Source organism: Anabas testudineus, chromosome 1, assembly GCF_900324465.2.
Source record: "Anabas testudineus chromosome 1, fAnaTes1.2, whole genome shotgun sequence".
In the NCBI taxonomy this organism is placed as follows: Eukaryota; Metazoa; Chordata; class Actinopteri; order Anabantiformes; family Anabantidae; genus Anabas; species Anabas testudineus.
In genome coordinates this window covers 6,384,130-6,401,190 of record NC_046610.1, presented here as the reverse complement: position 1 = coordinate 6,401,190, position 17,061 = coordinate 6,384,130, and the positions used below count along the sequence as shown (strand labels likewise).

Here is a 17,061-nt window from a genome sequence, read left to right as displayed (position 1 = left end):
TAACCAGGGCCAAGTGCTGCAGCTTATTTTATTACATTACAATAGTTCTTTAGCATGCCAAGTTATTATTGCACAGTGTCATTATTCCCAAAGCCCATACAAACATATAGAAAATGCTTTTTTTCACCTAGCAGGCAAAAACAGAAACATGTTGAGTTTACTATCAGAGAAACCTGCAAATGCAAATGGGCTTTATTATAGTTAAATAATTAATTTCCCATCAGTGAAGGAATCAGCTATACAGTCTCTGATGAGTAGCACGATAGAAATAGGGATGTCTTGTCCCAGGCCACCCAGCAGATTAATACAGTTTTATTTAATGCATAAAACTTATTGTGTAGAATCATATTTCCACAGTAAAATTAAGCAAGAGATCTGTTTCCCTAACATAAAAAAACAAACAAGTTCCTCCTGTAACTCATTTTTAGAAGATTATCCTGCTATTGACTTAAGGCTCATAGGCCCTTTGGCCAGTCAGAGGAGAGCTCAATTAATTGCACCTGGCAGACCTGCAGATGAACTCCTGAGGGCTGCAAACTTTGAAACACATTTAGGCTTTTGCCTTCTTTTTTTCTGTGCTACGTCTCCCATCGTGTTAAATGGAGTCATTATTCAAAGTGGATGAGTCATTTCCTACACCTCCACCTTACTTCTTGCCAGGTAAAATAAATACCCTCTCATCACACTTGGTTTGCACAGCCTGAAATAAACCTGTTGGAGAAATGTAAGTGCTAATTTATTTTTCCAGAAGAAAGTCAAACAGGCCGCGAAGTGAGGATCACCCCTATCCACTCATTTATCAGCCCTTCACTTCCTCTTAGCTGCTCTACTCAAACTCACTCTTCACTGCCAGGTACGTGCTCACCTAAGCTGCATCCATTTTGAGAGCGTATATGAACAGCACAACATTTCCTTAGTACCAAAATTATTGATTTAATCTCCTTTAAACCCAAGTGCTGATTTTCAGTGACAGTTACCTAATTTTGATCAATTCATTTGACAGGACATTATGCTTTTGAAAAATGCCATTTATCAGATTTAATCAGAAATAATGTAATAATTTCTACTAATGAAACCTCATTTTCAATTAATTGCAAACAGGAGTTTCTGTTCTGTCTTTTATAGTTTTAAAATAATCCCAATTCTCCACCTCGCTCTCTAGTGTCTGATCCCCCTCCTCCTACACCCATGCTGAAGTTTGTGAGCTATGAGGCAGAGCTGCATCACTATCCAGCTCCGACTACATGCCATTCCTGTCAGACGCAGGTCATAACACAGGTCACCTACAAAGTCGGGAGACACGTGTGGATCATGTGTCTTGTGTTTGTGTTATGTGGGTGAGGAGAGACACATTCAAACACTGAAATCTTGTTATCTAACTACTTAGCATTAGTCAGAGGCATTCAAAACGACCTGTGAATGATTCCTCTGTCACAGATTGGTGTTGGGATGCTGCCTCATTCCATTTTTTCTAAACCGCTTCAAGGATGCCTACCACACTTGTCCACGCTGTCAACTGGTTCTTTATGTCCACAGGAAGACATGCTGTGCTTGAAGACACACATAAGATGTTTACTTTTGTTTAAATGTGTACTGTATATAAGGAAACTCGTCATGTAAAACATCTTAAGTGAGTTTTATTCAAGTTTTGCTAAAAAATTAAAAATTCTAATAAAGGTTTTCTGTGCCAAGTTTTATTTATGTTTTCTGTTCTAAAAAAAATCGTTTCTCCAAACAAATACATAAAACCTAAATTAGCATTTGACAAAATATAAACATGTGAAGCCCCTTACTGGCTTCTTCCTTATCACATCTGTGGGGAAAAAAAATTTACTTGCTTTCCAGTTTGCCACAACAGTGCTCACTGCACAGATTCTGATTCCCACCTTGCTTTTTCTCGTCATTGATGCAGCCTGTGTGGATTAAGCCTACAGATGAACCATGTGTAGTAAACGTGCCCTTACCAATGACACTGCAGGATTAGAAGCGAAAGCTTGTTTTAGGTCTTTGAGCCTAGGACTAATGAGCATGTGAGACAGAGAGAAACCCCTCATTCCTCTCCTCTGACATCATATGTGCCATTTGAAGCAAGCCTTTATCCCGCCTCCTGCTGCCTAGGTATAAAACATTTTAAGGATGTTGGTTATTCCAGGGTAGATGGACACTGGTGGATCCCAGCAGAAACGCACCGTATGCTGACCTCTGCATGGCTGAGGATGCATCAGAGTATCTCACCTCCTTCAGTAAATCGATTGCCTCCCTAGTGCCCTCCTCTTTCTTCTTCCTGCATTTCAGCTGTAAAACCGAACTTCTCTGCTACCTGTTCCTGTGTGTTGCTAAAATGCCGTTCATACCACCTGTGTCAATTGCACGCTCTGTGTCAGGACTGACTGGGAAGGAGAGACCGATCAACAAGAACACTTCATCTACAACTATTGTGGCCAAGACTAAAGTCCCAAGAGAAGACAAAGGAAGCTCAGTAAAGGAACGACTTGCTTTGAACCTCAAGCAGCTGGGGAAGAAGAACCAACCCAGGAGTCACCTGCCAACTGCCCAAGGCGTGTCAGGAGTAGAGCTGCAATCTAAGAGACGGGACAGATTGTTGCCCTCATCACAAACAGACAGCTTCCCTGCTTCCAGCTCAGGTGAGTCCCTGTCAAAGACACAGCAGTTCAAACATGTAAAGAGTTTAGTAAAGAGTGAACCAGAGGTGAAGATAAGGACCAAGCATCAGGATGAGACCAGTTTCACGCTGACACTCACTCCTGAGGCTGTTCTGCTGCTGCAGAGGAGGAACAGTGAGAGGCATCAACGGTCAGCAGCCAGAAATGCTGGAAGTGGAGCTGGTGTCTCTGGAAGTTCAACAGATTCCAGGCGCAGGAGGGAAAATGTCTCAAAAAGGCAACAACCAGCAACACAGAAACTCTGCACTTCAAACAGTAGAGTGGCTGTGAGATGCAACAATGACGCTGATCTGGGAGACATAACCTCAATTATTAAAATCTCACTCCTGAATGAGCGACACAAGTATGATGATGTGGAGTATGAGGAAGAGGAAGACTGTGGTGTGGATGAGCATGTGGTGCTGAAATGTACCGAGTGGCTCCGTGGTTTGGAAAGCACACCAGTAACTGTGGGGAAAAGTTTGAACAAGAGTGCAAGCAGTGTGAAAAGCTTCCAAGGGTGAAAAGAGAGGTACTGTATTTCCTGGGAATGAACTTTTTTTTTGTGTCACTGGCTCTCTAATTAACTGGCATAATGTTTTATTCATTCCACTTCAAAATCATGCAAACAATGTAAAGAAACTCAGCATCTGGTGATGTATATGAAGTTCCTGAATCCGTCGTTAACTGCAAAAGATTTACTAGACATTTATGGATGGAGTTTCTCTAGTTTTATTTATGTTTTTCAGGAGCTAAATGCAAATGCAAATAGAAATCAACAGCAGAAACTACGTTTTAATCAGTTTTATAAATGTGTTTTTTCTGTAAATAATTAGTTTTTTAAAGCATCTGTACATCTGAGTTTACATCTTGACAATAAATTGTTCTCAGTATCAGTTCTTGTAAAACTTTGTTAAAGCCTAAGATGTATTAGACTGTAAATGCGTCAGTCCCTTCAATGTTTCTACACAACAGGAATTACTTTATGAATTGATTGAAGTGTGTTTCCCCACAGACAGACTCACAAAATGTAGACACTATGTGTCTTCTTTGCTTTAGCTGATGTTGTCCCACTCTATAAGGATCACTGTAAGTAGCTTTGTAAGGGCTTAGACACTGGTTTGGCTGTTGCTGTACATTCCCTCGTGCACAGACCAAGTGTTCTTAGACAGCTTATTCACCTGGGAGTCAAATGTTACAACACGTGTGGTTGTGTGTGAGATTGAGCGAGACAGATTACATGCATAATGTTCAACCAATGTTTTGAATTTAAAGAAATTAATAACTTCTGAAGGGTTAGAAACACAAAACATGAGCTGTTCAATAGTTGATGATAAATAAGTTAAAGACACAATATATGGTTGATGGATACATGAACAGATGAACTTATTTCCAGCGGTTTATTCGTCTCAGCTGCACGTAGGCCAGGAACATGCAGACAGTTATGATTCCCAGCAGAGCCACTTGGTTCTGCCAGAAACCCCACATAGAGTAGTCGATTCCCTGGGCTTTCAGGAAAATCTCGCCTGGCAAACTGAAAGATAAGGGAAGCTAAGTATGTCTCTTTGTGTGACATAGTGTTTGTGAGTTCTTGTGTTTTAAGGCGTGACTGTGCTAGCATACTCACATGGTGCCGTTGTTGTAGAACAATTGTCCTTTCAGTTCGTTGATGAATGTAGCCTGAGAGAGACAAAAATCAGGCTAAGCAACTCCTTTATTTTTGACAAGGCGATTAAATTAAAGCCCCAGTAAAACTATTTTAAACCACACCCTCCTGTTCTTGCTTTGCCTATTTCCTTACGTCTAATCCATATCTGAAGATACTGATCCACTTCAGCCAGGACAGCCAGCTCAGCATGGCGTTGAGATTGACAAGATAACCACCAAAAACCTAAAACAGGAGGATAAAGAGGAAATATGGTGGAAAATTTTGTATATCTTAGCATAAATCCCATTTATCAGACTAATCATTATTATGATTGCAATAAAAGTTATACAAGGTTGTCATTCTCACCATCATGAAGACAAAGGGCAGGGCAATAAGAATATTAGCCATGGCAAATGAGGAAACACTCGCTGAGACGAGGAAGGCCAGACTGACTCCTGCCAGACTGACCAGGCACATGGTCAGTGCAAAACACACGAACGCCTCGAAGGCAGGCTTCAACCCTGAAAAGTGTGGTTGAGATATATCAGTAAAACAGGAATAAAAAACTGTTTAATACACTGTGTGATGCTTTCAGCAACTTTAACCTGGTATGGTTTAAGAATTGTTTCACTGTTCATTTTTCATTCATCTTAAAGTAGTAGTCAGATTTATTTTATAAGAGATTATAATATACTTTTTGAGAAATATTACAACTGGCATTAGAATAATTGAAATGATTAACAATGATCGGATGTACAGTCAATTACCCATCATGTAGTAGGCGATGGCTGAAAACACAATGATGGGGATGATGCGATTTGGGAGGAGATCAGCAAAAATCTTGGACAGGAAGTAGACAGATGTACGGTAGTATCCACTGGAATTCTCATGGCTGCAAAAGCACACATCAACAATATCGAGCAATCACCCAGTTCAAGCAGTGACAGAGTTATTCTCAAAAAACAGCTGCCACTAACCAGCATAACAAACTGTAAATACTCACCAAATGCATTATTTAACAGGTAAAAATAATCCCTCAAAAGGCACCATTAACTACTACTACTGCTGCTAAAAGTGACTGGGTTCAAATGTTTAAAGAACCTACTGAACCTTGCGTACACACACACACACACGCACAGGCACACTTATGAACACTCACACTCACACTCACATGAAAATTGCTCTTTCTTTGATGAACAGCTCAACAGCAGAGAGATTCCCAAACACCATGTTGATGATGAGAAAGAAGAACGCTCCACTCCTGTCATCAAAAGATTCATTTGATTATTTACCTCCTCTGATGGATAATTAAGATGTAAATGTCAGCAAATGTCCCCTTGACCTGTGTTTTCTCCCCATAAATAACCTGCACGATCAAGATTACTTCCACCTGATGAATCCTCATCTCTATCATTTACTACATTGTAAATCGCACTAAGCCACCATAACCCAATCACTAAGGCCTTTGGAGCAATAAAAAAAAAACTTTTGATATTGTCTTCTCTTTTCATTTAGGATCTAGGTCTCTTGCATCTTAGCCCGGAGGTGGACTGACGAAAGGTGACACACTTACAGATTGAAGAGTGAGTTTAAAATAGAACAGAAACTAAAACTAGGTTGGCTGTTGTGCTGCAGATTATGCATACAGTACCTGTTCTGTAACGCCTCAGGCAGTGTCATGGGTATTTGGTAATAAATAAGTCCCACCAGAATTGCAAAAAAAATGTTAAGAGCCAACTGGGCGTAAGACGTCTGAGGGTTCCTCAGAATGTTCAGCATTGTCCTGTTGCACACCACACGCATCTGTCTCTCACGCAAAAACAGAGAAACAAAGGATTCTTTTTATGGCATGATGACAGTTATAAACAGGGTTCATTCAGTGGGCAGCCAAGCACACTGACATAACAGTTACCTGCAATGGTCATAAAAATCAGCATCGTAATATTGTAAACTCACTTTATGACAGGGGTTTTCATTTCCTACACTGGATAACTAATCCTTGTTTTGATATGAGAAACATATTTAAAAATCACAAAACAGCATTTGTTTAATATATTTCTGAACTGCAGTTTCGGCTGACCTGGTAGAGGAAAGAAGTGGCGTATTTGGCCGCTTCATCGTGACTTTTGACCTCTCCATCGGTCCTCTGGTTCATATGGTTCAACTCTTCAAGAACTTTCTGGCACAGTTCAGACTCCTGGTACTTTGTTGCCAGTTCGTTTTGACATTCAGCTGTAGATAAACAAAGCAACATAAAACTACAAAATGTTGTACAAAAGAACAGATAATGTGAAATAATTATCTTCGTACAACACCCATTAACTCAGGGTTTGTTATCTGCAGATAAACCATCCAGATATATTATTTAACACAGGGTTAAACCAGGCAATTCAGCTTATAAAATTCAAGGACAATTGTGTCAAAAGAATGATTATGTATATGACAAACACAGTTTGCACCTACATGTCTTCTCACCTGAATCACAAGAAATGTGCTTACTGGGTTGCTGGTGTTATATACTTTGTATGCATGGGTATTTTTATGTGATTGTACCGTCAGTGGATGACTCTAGTGTTGATTTTGCTTCACCATTTGTGATGTCCATGAAGAAATCAGCAGGGTTGTTAAAGGCATCAATTTGGTAGCCTGTACAAAAACACAATCACATACGAGTAAAAACACATTCCTTTAAAAGATCCTAAATTTTTTATATTAAATATACTTTATGTACCAAGGTTTGTGAAGTAGTCCAGTGCATAGTCTGCTGCCCCAGCATATACCACCTCCCCTTTATGCATCAGAGTCAGGTGGTCAAACTGTTTGAAGATGGAGTAGCGCGGCTGGTGGATGGAGAAGATGACAGTCTTACCTCTCCTGGAAAGCCTGAAGAAACATCAAATCAAATGCAGAGACAGAAGTGAGAAGTGAGAACGTGAAGCTGGCTAACATGAAGATTGGTGATAATGGCTGTACTATCATTGTGTCTTTTGTACAAGTTATGATGGAGTAGAGAAAGTCTTGTGATTCCTTACTTCATTCATCAGTCATCTAAATCTCACAATTACTTGCAAATAAACTCAATTTGAACAAAATAACTAAAAGGAAAAGCAACAATTCTTCAGTCTGGTGACTGTTATTGTACTTGTGTAGTAGATTGATGATGCAGTTTGCAGTGTTAGAATCCAGTCCGGTGGTGGGTTCATCCAGAAACAGCAGAGAGGGAGAAGTGATAAGCTCCATCCCAATGCTGCACCTCTTCCTCTCACCTCCTGATACACCGCGTAGAAACTCTGTCCCTATCTGTGCACACAGATTTTTGTTGTTGTTTTTCAGTGATTTTACTTTTAAATTAATAATTTTAAATAAACACAGAAGGGAAAGTTTTTTTTCTTCATTTATGCTCTTTTCATTTATAGTTTCAACCCTGATTTTACAACAGTAAAATCATTTTTAGGACATTAAAAAGAATTATCATTAAACTATGGTAACCTTAGTGTTTGCACAGTCAGCCAGGCCCAGGTCTTGAATAATGGCGGCTACTCGGCTGTGTTTATCTGTGGTTGTGTAAAGCTTAGGGTTGAGGCGCAGGTTGGCACTGAACAACAGATTCTCCTTCACAGTGAGAGTGCCCATCAAGATATCGTCCTGAAAACACAGGGATGATGTAAGAAAAATCTTTTAAGAAGATTTAAAAATACATAATGTCATGGAGTGGGTTTGTATGTCTTTACCTGAACCACATATGCAGAGCTGAGCCTCAGTTCAGACGTGACAGCCCTGCCATCCACCAAAACACTTCCTATCCGCAAACCAGCAGGGTCTTTTCTTCCTGCAAGTACATCCAGGAGTCTGGAAAAAGGAGAAAGAAGATAAAGAAACTGATATTCATGTGATTGGGGTTGATCATATGTGTAAGACAGTGTCTTTGCATGTACGTGAAGATCTCTTACGATGTTTTACCGCTTCCTGTGGCGCCCATGATGGCGTTCATACCAGGTCTCATGATGCCACTGCAACAACAAATACATCAAGTTTTTTTTCTTTCCTCTACAGAAAATACTTTAAAAATAAAAAGATGGTGGACTGATCTCTGTCCAGTGACCATGACATACTGTAACTTTCATGATAACTGTGAATCTCCTTATACCTCTGATTGGAATTCCCTCACAGCTCTCTTGAAAAACGTTTTAGGACTGGACACATTTTAATACATTCTCACTAAAATTATCCACAAAGGCATGAATTTTTTTAAATGTAACAGGTTGGAAAATCTGAAGAATTGCAGCCATAATTAATTTAATATCATAAAATAAACAGGAAAAACAGGAAAGGGGCATTCTGAACATGGCGTTCTTCAGTAGATCCTGCATGTTTTCATACCATCCAATAGTAATGCAGTTATCTACTGTATGCACATACTCACTGATCTTACCTCACATCTTTGAGGATGCATTTTTCTGGATCTATCTTTCGGCAGAATCTTGTCTCCTGAACAAAGTAGTGCAAGTGGCTGAATTTGACAGTTGGCCCTCGTTCCTGGAAATACTCCTCGGCACTACAAACAATCTGCTCCCCCTTAGCCATCTTCAAATACAGCAGTGCTACCAACAGAGAGAGGAAAAGGAGGAATCAGAGAGTTGCTGTGAAAGAGAGCAAAAGCTGCAGCCAGACACTGAGACCTGTGCAGTGTGACAGAGAGCGTGTAATCAGCAAGCTTCTTTTCTAACATATCTGATCTTTGGACTTTGCCTCATAGACTTACAGTTGTTTTAAAAAGATAGTGTGACAGTGAACTTTACTTTCAAAATCCCAACCACAGCAATAATAGTAGACGATAAGGATTAAAATGAACATAAACCTCCTAATTTTTTTAATTCAAGCAACAACACATTGAACTTTGCCTCCATCTGAAGGCAAACAAGAGCAAGACCTAGAAAACGGCTTTATATACATGGACATCATGCAAAGCACCCTATTGGATAATTACATTGTCTTCTAATCAAGACATTGTTTGCATCACCTGCCCATGTGTTTTCCTTTTGACACCATCTTGGGGTCACAACAAAAAGTCAATAGTAAACATAATAACAAGAAGTGCAATGCCAGTCAAATAAACAAAGGGAATCTTCATAAAACAGAATAAAACAAATTCAACTTCAATCTATCATACTTAAGTAAATTAATTTTATATAAATATATATTTAATTTTTAGCCAACATGATCCAAGTCAGAATTCAGGAAGTTGCATGCATTTATTTTACATTTATTTTGCTAAATTCACATCTTTTGTCCTAATAGCACTTTTATGTGAAATTAACTGTGGCTTTGTTTTCTTTCTCTCTTTCACATACTCTCACGTTAAAAATCAGCACTAAATCAGCCTTATGTTTATTTCACTATACGAGTACAATAATAACAAGACAACAGCAATTTAAATATCAGAACTTTTACAACTTTTTTTTATAACTCTTATTTCTGCTCCCATCATTCTTCATCTCACAATCCCTTTGGTTTATCTGATGAGGGTCTGGAGGCGCATCAGCAGGCCATGGATAATGTAAATATGTACATTTTATAATGTACCCTAGACCACTCTTTCAACACTTTCTTCAGCAAGCTGGGACTTCTTGGAAACCATTCATTTTATTTTTCACTGGTGACATCAGTATGTTCCTTTTTTTATGTATGATGTAATACGCTTTCTGGTTTACAAAGAAGTCCTTGTGTTCTCTTCTGTGTGACGTATGTGTGTATGATGGTAGAGATGATGCTGTTCTGTGTCTCTGTACGTGCTGTTTGCTTTCATTTTACATAGCTGTGTTGGTATTTTTTACTTCAGATAGGATCCTGTCTACTTCCTCCATCTGTCTGAACCTGTGTCCTGTATTTTTGACCACATATAGTAAAAGTCTCCTTGGCCCCGGCCAGGTTTCCCCCTGCTGTGCAGAATGCTGCACGTCAGTCGGATGTGTGAAATCACCATTTGTTTTTCTCTGACCTTTTCTCTTTTTTACTGTGGTCCAATCAGGCTTCGTGTTCGGCAACGAGACCCACCCACAAAAATCGATACGGCCAATCACCTTTCAGTACACCCCGGGACGGGCGTGGCTAATCGCAGAAATTCTAAGGTGTTGTCATCGCGTTCTTTAGTTTGGTGTCTTTTACACCGGGGTGCGGACAGCGATTAAAATCTACACAATGTGGCTAAAATAACAGAATTCCTTAATTTTCTACAGGCTGATAAGCTGGTTTAACGTATTTCTCATCTAAAAGCTGCGGAAAGACAGTGGGTATTCTTCGGAAAACAGAGCTATTTCACACCAAGGCTAGCTAATAAGCTGCTAGCTGACGCCTAACGTTAGCTATGGAGGAGAGGAAAGAAGAGGGAGAAGCAGAGATCCAGGAGCACGGCCCCGAACACTGGTTCTCCAAGTGGGAACGACAGTGCTTAGCAGAGGCCGAGAAGGGCGATTCAAAAGAGGAGGAGACGGAACAAAGTCCGCAAAAGCTGTGGCACCTCTTCCAGAACTCCGCCACCGCCGTAGCTCAGCTTTACAAAGGTTCGTATTGAACATACTGAAGTTCAGGTTAAGCTAACTACCAGAGCTAACGCTAATGAAAGCTAGTCCTGCTAGCGACACAGCCGGGCGGAGAGAGACACAAAGGGCACTGGCTAAGCTAACTCAGCTAGCCATCCGCAACCGGCCCTTACAGCATAACTATCGGCGTCTGTTTCCATGGTTGTGTGGAGTGACACTAAAATGCGTATTCATTTAAACTGCGTATCAGATGGATCTTTCTGTGGTTCTCTTGTTGATATCGTGACCCGGTCCTCCTGCTAGCTGGCAGAGGCTAACTAACCGGTGGCTAATGTTAATCAATAGCTAGAGCTAGCATCCGCTAACAGCCGGTGACCGTGTCAGAGTGTGAGACAACTAGGCTGAATCTGGATCACGGTGGCCGCAGCTGTCAGGGATCCTGCAGGGCCAAGAGGATTGATGGATAATCGAGACGAGTGGCTGTTCAGCACCGGCTAACTACCCGGCGTGTGTGTGTTCACGGTTTCAGGCACATTTCTGTTCGGACACAACATGGCTCACAGTAAAAATGTTTTTGTCCACCCCGTTAACAGTTGCCAGGCTCGTCAAAATGGCGATACACGGGGAGGAGTTTGTCGATTGACAACAACTCGTTTGTTTACGGTCAAATGTACCGATAATTGTCGCAGCGATGTGTTGGATCTTAGAGACTTAACCACACAAAGCCCATTTATGCCAACGCGTAAGCATATACACTTTTGCTGATGACGGTGTTGTTGTTAATATCCAGAACAAAATGGCGAGGGAATTAGTGTTGAGTGTTGGGAACATTACACTGAACGTGTTTCTTGGAAATAGTTAGGGTTCCGGTCGGTTTCAGCTGCTAACCCACACAGACACGGGGGATTTTTGCGTGACTGTGACACATGTGGTCAGATTCATCCAGTAAGTTCATTACTGATAGTAAAATAAAAGACTGTCTTGATCTGATCACTGCATTTTCACAATGCTACGTGGTTGTTTTTATAAGAATTCATACTAGTGGGAAATTTCTATAGGAAACAAAATGGCCACCCCCTGCAGATTTTATCTAATGATTTACAGTCAGTGTTGAACTTGTGAAAGAGTAATTGGCAGCAGAGGCACAAACCTTAAAGTCACTGTTGGTAAACCCAGTCCTTAGATGGATTTCTTTTTATGCTGAAATCCAATTTCACACACTCACTGTTTGTTATTGTTATTGTTAAGCTTGTGACCAAATTTTAGGACCTTGATTGCTCAAAGAGATTTTTTTTCCTGAGTTTGAAAAGGCTTCCTTCCAAAAACACAGCTGCCAGATAGTTTACTCTTGGGGTATACAGAAGTGCAGTTGGATTGTGAAAACCTATTTCCAGCTCTTTTTTTTTTTTTTTTTAAGCTGAAATCTCTCCAGAGAAGAAATTTCAGTTAGCATTTGCAAGCTTGGGACGTTGGCAGCAACAATGTTGTTTTAAATGTGACCAGTCTTTTTAATTTAATTTACAGATAGAGTATGTCAGCAGCAAGGCCTCTCTCTCTGGGTGCCCTTCCAGAATGCAGCCACAGCTGTCACTAATCTGTATAAAGGTAAGTGACGAGAAACTAACAATTACTGATCTTGTTTATTGTTGGTTGTTATTGCAGGACGTATAGTATTTAAATAACTGTAGTTGTAGTTGGATTGTGGTGTTCAAATGTAATAAAACATATTTGTCCTTGTGCGTCATCAGAGAGTATGGAGGCACGTCAGCGCAGCTATGACCTGGGTATCCACTTAGGCTACCAGCGTAGGAATAAGGAGGTGATAGCATGGGTTAAGAAACGCAGAAGAACTATCAGACGAGAGGACCTGATCAGCTTCCTATGTGGCAAAGTCCCACCTCCACGGACAGCTCGTGCCCCACCCAGAGTTGCCATGGTGTCTGCAAGCCGACCATCACCCCCAGAAACTGGCAGCTCTGTGGAGACTGACCTGCAGCCCTTCAGAGAGGCAATCGCACTGCACGGTCAGTCAAAGTGTTCTTTCAGTTAGAAGCCTTTGCATTATATGAATGGTCTAGATTTCATAGGGTTTGCTGGGACTTCATATTCTTTTTTGTTTTCCTTTCCAGGTCTTAGTGGTGCCATGGCAAGCATTTCTGTGCGTTCTGGTCCTCCTGGTTCCCCAACTCACCCCGCACAGTCCCTCAGTCGTCGTAGGAATGGTCTTCATGATGTGGACCTCAACACCTTCATTGCTGAGGAGATGGCACTCCATTTGGATTCTACAGCTAATCGTAAACGAGGCCCTGCCCCCTGTAGTGATGTAATCACAGACTCGCCTACTCATAAACGTAACAGGATGCTCTGAACTTTTCTTACACCACCAATCCCTCCACTGTCCTCTTCTTGGTGGCCGACTGGACAGCTGTTGAGGACTGATGCCTTGGCCGACCATTAAAATCTTCCTCTTTTTCATCATAGTTGCAGTGCTAGAAATAAAAACAATTTATACCAACCCACATATTTTCCCCCCTTTGTTATTTTTCTTTCACTCTCCTCTGGAGTCTCACACACTCTCTCTGTGGTAAACCTTTATTTTTTCAGGCTTCAGGCTTAGTTGTACTCGGTAGATCTGATACGAAGAGAGCACATGTAACACTTGAAATCCTTAAATTGCGCTTAGACTTTGTTTATTGGCCGGGCTCCTTTGTGCTTCACATCCAATAATCAGAAGAACCGAGTTGCTGTTCTCTTCCCCACATTTCTCAAGCATTCTTCTTCCTCCTCCATCCATGGAGTGCTGGCCAAACCAAACTGGACTGAAACTCGGGCTCTTCTGGAAGCTGAACTGCCTCCCTGCTGTGCGACTTCACTCAAAACGCTTGTCAGCGTGTGTATCTCATTCTGCTGCATGTGTTTGTGTATCTGACAGCAGAACTGCCACTTACTGTGTTGTACTTGTCTTTGCCTTTGAGAAAGCTGCTACAGTATCTCTGGTTGTTGTGCAACAGTGAGTGTGTAAGTGTGTGTGCGTGTGTGTATATATGAGTGTGTGTGTGTGTGTGTGTGTGTGCTTGCGGATACAGGATTCTAGCAAATCCAACACCCACAGAATTATTTCCTGTTTGTAGTTAAATTCTTATTTTTCCTTAAGTAGCTTTCTGCAGCCCAACCGGGGTGTTATCACAAAGCAGGTCTGTTCCGTTTACACAGATAATGGCGACTATCACTACTGTCAGAATTAGCTGACAGTTTGAGTAGTGGGGCGACGAGAGATTAATTTCCAACAAAGCTTTCTTTTCCTCTGAATGTGTGTCCTGCATTCTTTATTTGCAGTTTTCTGACCACGCAGTTACTCATAGGTATTGTCAAGTTTACAAAAATCCAAATATGCATAGTTTTCCTGTCGGCAACAAAATCATTTGACTGAGTACTGGTTTTTGCATAAAGTGCAGTAACACTGATGAAAGGTTGCATTGCACCTACTTTATGTTTACATTTCTCCCATTGATAAAAATTGAAACTGGTGCATTGTCATCATTTTGTCTCTTGAACTTCAAAAAGGGTCACACTTGTGAGTTCAGCTTTAAACCTAGACATTTGCAAGGTGCAGTTGCCTGTGAACTAGTGGGGGCCGAAGGCTGTGATATTATATTTTGTTCAAGGACATTTGGATATGATGATTCAGCAAAGCTTGGGACACCTGTTTTGTTTTTGTTTTTTGTTTTTTTGCTAGTTTCACACGCTGCTGTGTGATACAAGCTTGTGTAATGTGTGTAAATAACATGTAGGTGCTCTTATATGTGGTACATATTGTAAAAACAAGTGCAAATCCATTGGGATATCCATGTACAATAACAATTCTGACATTAAAGACAATACAAGCGTTGAAGATGATTTTGACTTTTCAATCAGTTGGATTTGTTTAACTGACTTTTTTTTTTTTTTTTTTTGGCAAAATCTTATTTCAGAGACATATAGCTGTATGAATGACCTCATACCTGTCTCAAGGAAGGCAGCATGAATAGTTGAATGAATTGTAAATATTGGAGCGTTTTAGCTTAGTTCCTGCTCAGGCAACAAATGCCTACGCAGTTCCTTATTTATCACTTTCCAAGAGTTTAGTTTTCAGTTTATTTTGTCGCCTGTCGGTCAAAGAATAAAGCATCTACCGAATGGACGTGTAGTGTTTGTATGTCTGTGTAGTAGTTGAGGCAGATTGTGAACCAACTTCACACAACTTTGACAATATGTGCAGTTCAAATATTCCAACACAAGGGGGAGACACAAACTACACTGTAGTGTTTATGTTTTTTTTTTTTTCCTGTTCTTTCTCAAAATAAGCTAAGAAACCTGAAATACCACAGTAATACATGGAAAGTACTGACACATGCATCAAGATCTGGATCAGTGCCGCTTGACAAATGCAATTGGCTTTAAACCTTTTTATGGCAGAAAGAGTCTTTATACTGTGTAACTCCAATCTGTCGTCTGTGCAACCACAGATGTGATGTCTGTTAGGCAGAGCTCATTTGACTTGCTCAGTGATCGTTACTGTGATTTTCTTCTTCCAATGCTTATTTTGTCAAAGACATTTAATTTTCTTATTTCTTTTTTTTACATAGATGTGCTTATAGTTCCAAAAATGCAGATACGTCATCTTAGGTATCATTTACACATTACAACAAATTGACAACAAAATAAAATATCAGAAGGTTACATAGAAATTAGTCAAATTGTAGCATTTCAAAAGTCATCTGATGTGACTCCGTGCATTTATGTGCAGTTGTACTCACTCAAGTGAAACTGTAAGTAATTAGAGGAAGACAAGTCCTTAGTTCAACCTCTGCGGTGGCATCTCAACACGTTGTTAGAAATCCTGTGATTAAGACAGATCTGCGGTGACACATACGCCACTCACAGCCTCAACAACGTGCAACCTCTGTAAAGACAATCTTGTTTTCAGTCAACGCTATTGAGTGAAAGCAGCTGGAAATCAAGATCATAATCCCAGGAGGAACTTTATTGGTGAAAATGATTGTTTTCTACAGATATCTGTCCAAATAGGCCACAAATTTTCACAATATTCTACAATTTATTCTCACTGCTATTACACATTTTATCCACTCTTCAACTAACTCTGTACATATAGTCCACTCAATTACACTACACAGAAAATTCCTCATTTCTATGTATATATATATTTTTGCAACTGTGTTCCAGGAGAAGTTGATGTCTGTTTTATCCATGCATGAGCACAGTGGCCATAGCTCAGCACTCATGAGTCTGACTCACTGGAGAACTTGTAAGAATTCTTACAAGTAAGAAAGAAAAAAAAAAGACAAGCAAAGCTGTCATTTTAATGCATTTCTGCATCCTGACACAGAGAAGAAATCTTCTTTGAATATTAGCATCACAAAGTCAGAGCTCTGTGTAGATGCAAAAGCAATCTGAGTGCTCTCTAGTTTAATTGGCCTAGTTGGAAAACAATCTTCTAATGTGTAAAGGATTGCATGAAAGTTATTATGGTGGGGAAGGGAGCCAAACCTTGTTTCAAGTACGCCTTTCTCAATATCTCATAATAATATAACTTTGTACTATAACCATTTAGTTTAAAAAGATTAAATGTACAAAGACTTCTTGTTATGCTCTACTTAGTCCTCAGTATGTTAATGGAAAAATAATGTATTCATTGATGTGCACATTAGAAGTGAAATTGAAAATTGGCAACTTGACTGGTTACACACAGTTATAGAAATAAAATAAAGAGTATATCCTGGGTGGGGGAAACACTCTCTTGCTCTTCTCACAAACTGAAACCACCTCTGATTCAAGAAAGATCTTCCATTTTCTGACGCCTCATCAGTAAAATAAGCCAAAAATTGTGATTTCCTCTTTGAAGCAGAAGTCTTTCCATGTCTCTGTCTGATCTGACAGCAGGTTTGACCTCAGTGACTGCACACACACAAAAGCTCTTGGAAACTAAGCGCTGCTGTCTATCTTCACTAAATCACTGCTAAAGACCCACCAGAACTAAAGACAGCAATAAAGGAGCCACAGGCTTTGATGTGATAGAAGAAAGATACTAGGTCAACACTAGACACTTGACCTCATGCTTTTTGGGTAAGTAAAAGCTACAGTTCGATCCCTTGTCTCTGCCAGTCCATCACCGTGGAGGAAGACAAAGAACTGCACTGTCTTACACCACGTC

At 40.2% G+C, this 17,061-nt stretch overlaps 3 protein-coding genes and 1 pseudogene across 6 annotated transcripts; 3 read left to right on the top strand and 1 right to left on the bottom strand.

Moving 5' to 3' along the window:
• Positions 1-472: 472 nt before the first annotated feature.
• On the top strand, positions 473-1,679 carry LOC113161503 (lipopolysaccharide-induced tumor necrosis factor-alpha factor homolog). Of its 2 annotated transcripts, none has more exons than XM_026359121.1 (4): positions 473-660; positions 752-853; positions 1,163-1,337; positions 1,438-1,679. In XM_026359121.1, exons 1-4 carry the CDS (start codon positions 600-602, stop codon positions 1,553-1,555), a joined length of 456 nt encoding a protein of 151 aa, XP_026214906.1. In that variant the 5' UTR covers positions 473-599; the 3' UTR covers positions 1,556-1,679. The 2 variants fall into 2 exon arrangements, with proteins under 2 accessions (XP_026214906.1, XP_026214905.1); XM_026359120.1 differs by having other exon boundaries at positions 474-660; positions 749-853.
• A 343-nt stretch (positions 1,680-2,022) lies between these two features.
• LOC113161816 lies at positions 2,023-3,187 on the top strand (annotated as a pseudogene).
• Positions 3,188-3,449: 262 nt separating this feature from the next.
• abcg2b (ATP-binding cassette, sub-family G (WHITE), member 2b) lies at positions 3,450-9,207 on the bottom strand. 3 transcript variants are annotated; one of them, XM_026359078.1, is made up of 16 exons: positions 9,074-9,207; positions 8,744-8,990; positions 8,262-8,321; positions 8,043-8,160; positions 7,801-7,956; positions 7,454-7,611; positions 7,043-7,194; positions 6,865-6,957; positions 6,392-6,543; positions 5,963-6,114; positions 5,483-5,572; positions 5,079-5,203; positions 4,678-4,832; positions 4,465-4,554; positions 4,291-4,343; positions 3,450-4,197 (listed from the first exon to the last, which is right to left on the bottom strand). In XM_026359078.1, the coding sequence occupies exons 2-16, from the start codon at positions 8,893-8,895 to the stop codon at positions 4,050-4,052; spliced, it is 1,854 nt and encodes a 617-aa protein (XP_026214863.1). In that variant the 5' UTR covers positions 8,896-8,990; positions 9,074-9,207; the 3' UTR covers positions 3,450-4,049. The 3 variants fall into 3 exon arrangements, with proteins under 3 accessions (XP_026214863.1, XP_026214864.1, XP_026214865.1); XM_026359079.1 differs by having other exon boundaries at positions 8,744-8,912; XM_026359080.1 differs by having other exon boundaries at positions 8,744-8,895.
• Positions 9,208-10,448: 1,241 nt separating this feature from the next.
• zgc:77849 (UPF0472 protein C16orf72 homolog) lies at positions 10,449-14,747 on the top strand. Its single transcript, XM_026359116.1, has 4 exons — positions 10,449-10,871; positions 12,375-12,455; positions 12,599-12,874; positions 12,980-14,747. Exons 1-4 carry the CDS (start codon positions 10,676-10,678, stop codon positions 13,216-13,218), a joined length of 792 nt encoding a protein of 263 aa, XP_026214901.1. The 5' UTR covers positions 10,449-10,675; the 3' UTR covers positions 13,219-14,747.
• The last annotated feature ends 2,314 nt before the right edge of the window (positions 14,748-17,061 follow it).